The following is a 2155-nucleotide window of genomic DNA, read 5'->3' as shown; positions in this document are numbered from 1 at the left end:
TCTGACATCCATTTTGACCTTTTTCTTCTTGTCTTCTTAATGACTTTTTGCTTTCTTCCTGTGTGATGTTCTTGATATCATCCCACAACTATTCTGGTCTTTGGTCTTCAGTGTTTAATGTATCAAATCTGTTCTTCAGATGATCTCTAAATTCAGGTGGGATATATTCAAGGACATATTTTGGCTCTCATGGACTTGTTTTCATATGGTTGGCTCAGAGAAAAACAATCAGTCTGTGTTAGCATTATTTTTAAGTTAAACAGATGACTAGCTAGGTGTTCAGACTTATTCTGTCATGATATGAACTGTTTTCATTGTATTTAAGAAAAAAGTAACCCCTTTAGCTCTACTCCCCATCTCCAAAGTGCCTTGCATACTGCCCTGATTATTAAATGCTTTTGAGTTGGTTCCAACTCCTAGTGACCCTGTATAGGGTTTCCCAAGCTGTTCATTTTTATGAGAGCAGAAATCTTCATCTTTCTCCCAAGGAGTTGGTGTGCTTAAACCGCCAACCCTGTGGTTAGCAGTCTGGTGCTTATCCTACAGAGCCACAGTGTTCCTCCCTGCCTATTTCTAGGAGTTTCACTACCCAGATGCTGTCTGCATCCTGAGTCCTGATTATTGGCCATTAAAGGGCTTTGCTGCATCCCTGGTGCTCCATAAGACAGACCGACACCCCTCAGCCAGTGAAACCAGATGTCTGCCTAGCCCACAAGAATGCCTTTCTGGCTCTGCAGTCTGAATTTGAATCTTCACTCAAACATCACATGCTGTTCCCTCCACCTGGAACAGTGTTTCTCCCTTCACTGCCTAAAACACACGCCCTTCAAGTTTCCAACATTACTTCCCGACTGTCTCAGATTGGATTGGATGCCTTTTATCTGGACTGTCTCAGCTTCCTTTTTCCCCATCACAGCACTGGATCCACTGTAGTGACATTGAACTGCCTGCGTGCCGTCTCTGTGGGGCTCAGTACAGTGTCTGACACTCCACTCTGCTTGTTGAGTGACATTGACAAGTCACCTGGGCAAGCAGCTTATTGTCTTGTTCAGTGTCTCTTCTGGCATCCATTTTGACCTTTTCCTTCTTGTCTTCTTAATGACTTTTTGACTTAATGACTACGGATAAGTCTGTACGGTGGGTGTACTAAGAGTGTGCTCCTCAGCTGGGTGTTCTGAGGTGCTGATAATAAGGTGCTGAAAGAGCCCAGCACAGTGCCTGGCACACAGAACACAAGCACCTGGCACCTACTATCATAAAATCCCATCCCTTATACACTAACAGGTAAGTTGTTCTGCCTCTGCCTACGATTCATAAGCATTTGAATTTCCACCATTTTGGTGGCCAGTGTGGGGTGTGTAAGAGAGAAGCTGGCCTGAGAACCTATCTACAAGAACTTTCCCTACCTCAGGTAGAGGATGGCTGCATGTGGCAGTAGGCAAAGGGGCCAGGAGCCCACACAGGTAGCTTACCCTTTATCATTTTTTTTCTCTGTAACATTAATTCTTCTCTCCGGAATCTCTCTGAATCCAGTTCTGAGTAGTCCCAGTTGTTATAGCTCTGCGGGCAAGGGTATATACCTAAAAGGGAGTCAAGAATGGGAGTGAAAACTTGAGCCAAAGAGAACGAGAGTCTTCACTCAAGTCACAGTAAAAAGTTTTGAGAAAGAGAGAGAGCATGGAGGCCAAGGCCTTTCAGATGCCAGTGCTGGTCCTCTAGAGGCTGGGCTTCAGTATTAGCTCCACCCCGCTCTGGCCCTGGGGCCTTGCCCACCTGTGCTGTACAAACGTGAAGGCCTTACAATGACTCGTTCTCCTATACCCACCTTCTCTAGACTATGAGTTTCCTGTGGGCAGGAACTGGGACTGATCCATCTTTGTATCTCGAGGGTTTGCTGTGGAACACAACATGTACTAAACAGGTGCTTAGTAAATGTTTGTTGAATGTATTATCACATTTAGATATGTGCCTGAAATGGATTACTCCTAAATACATATTTTTTTCTAATGTTTTACATGATGTCGGTGAAAATTGACAGAGTAAACTAGTTTTCCTTTCAACAATTCAGACATGCTTTGTTTCGTAACATTGATTGCCATTCCCACAATGTAACAACACTCTCCCACTTTCTCCTGGTGATTTCCAGAGGGCGCCT

At 44.3% G+C, this 2155-nt stretch overlaps 1 protein-coding gene across 1 annotated transcript in view; it reads right to left on the bottom strand.

The window, feature by feature from the left end:
- FAM227A (family with sequence similarity 227, member A) overlaps window positions 1–2155 on the bottom strand; it is a 103480-nt gene that overhangs the window by 53168 nt on the left and 48157 nt on the right. Inside the window, exon 8 of the mRNA XM_006865266.1 lies at window positions 1473–1580. Coding sequence (XP_006865328.1) covers window positions 1473–1580 — 108 coding nt within the window. The remainder of the gene's footprint in view (window positions 1–1472; window positions 1581–2155) is intronic.

Source organism: Chrysochloris asiatica, unplaced genomic scaffold (genome assembly GCF_000296735.1).
Source record: "Chrysochloris asiatica unplaced genomic scaffold, ChrAsi1.0 scaffold00076, whole genome shotgun sequence".
Taxonomy (NCBI): domain Eukaryota; kingdom Metazoa; phylum Chordata; class Mammalia; order Afrosoricida; family Chrysochloridae; genus Chrysochloris; species Chrysochloris asiatica.
This window is presented reverse-complemented; position numbering and strand designations above follow the sequence as displayed.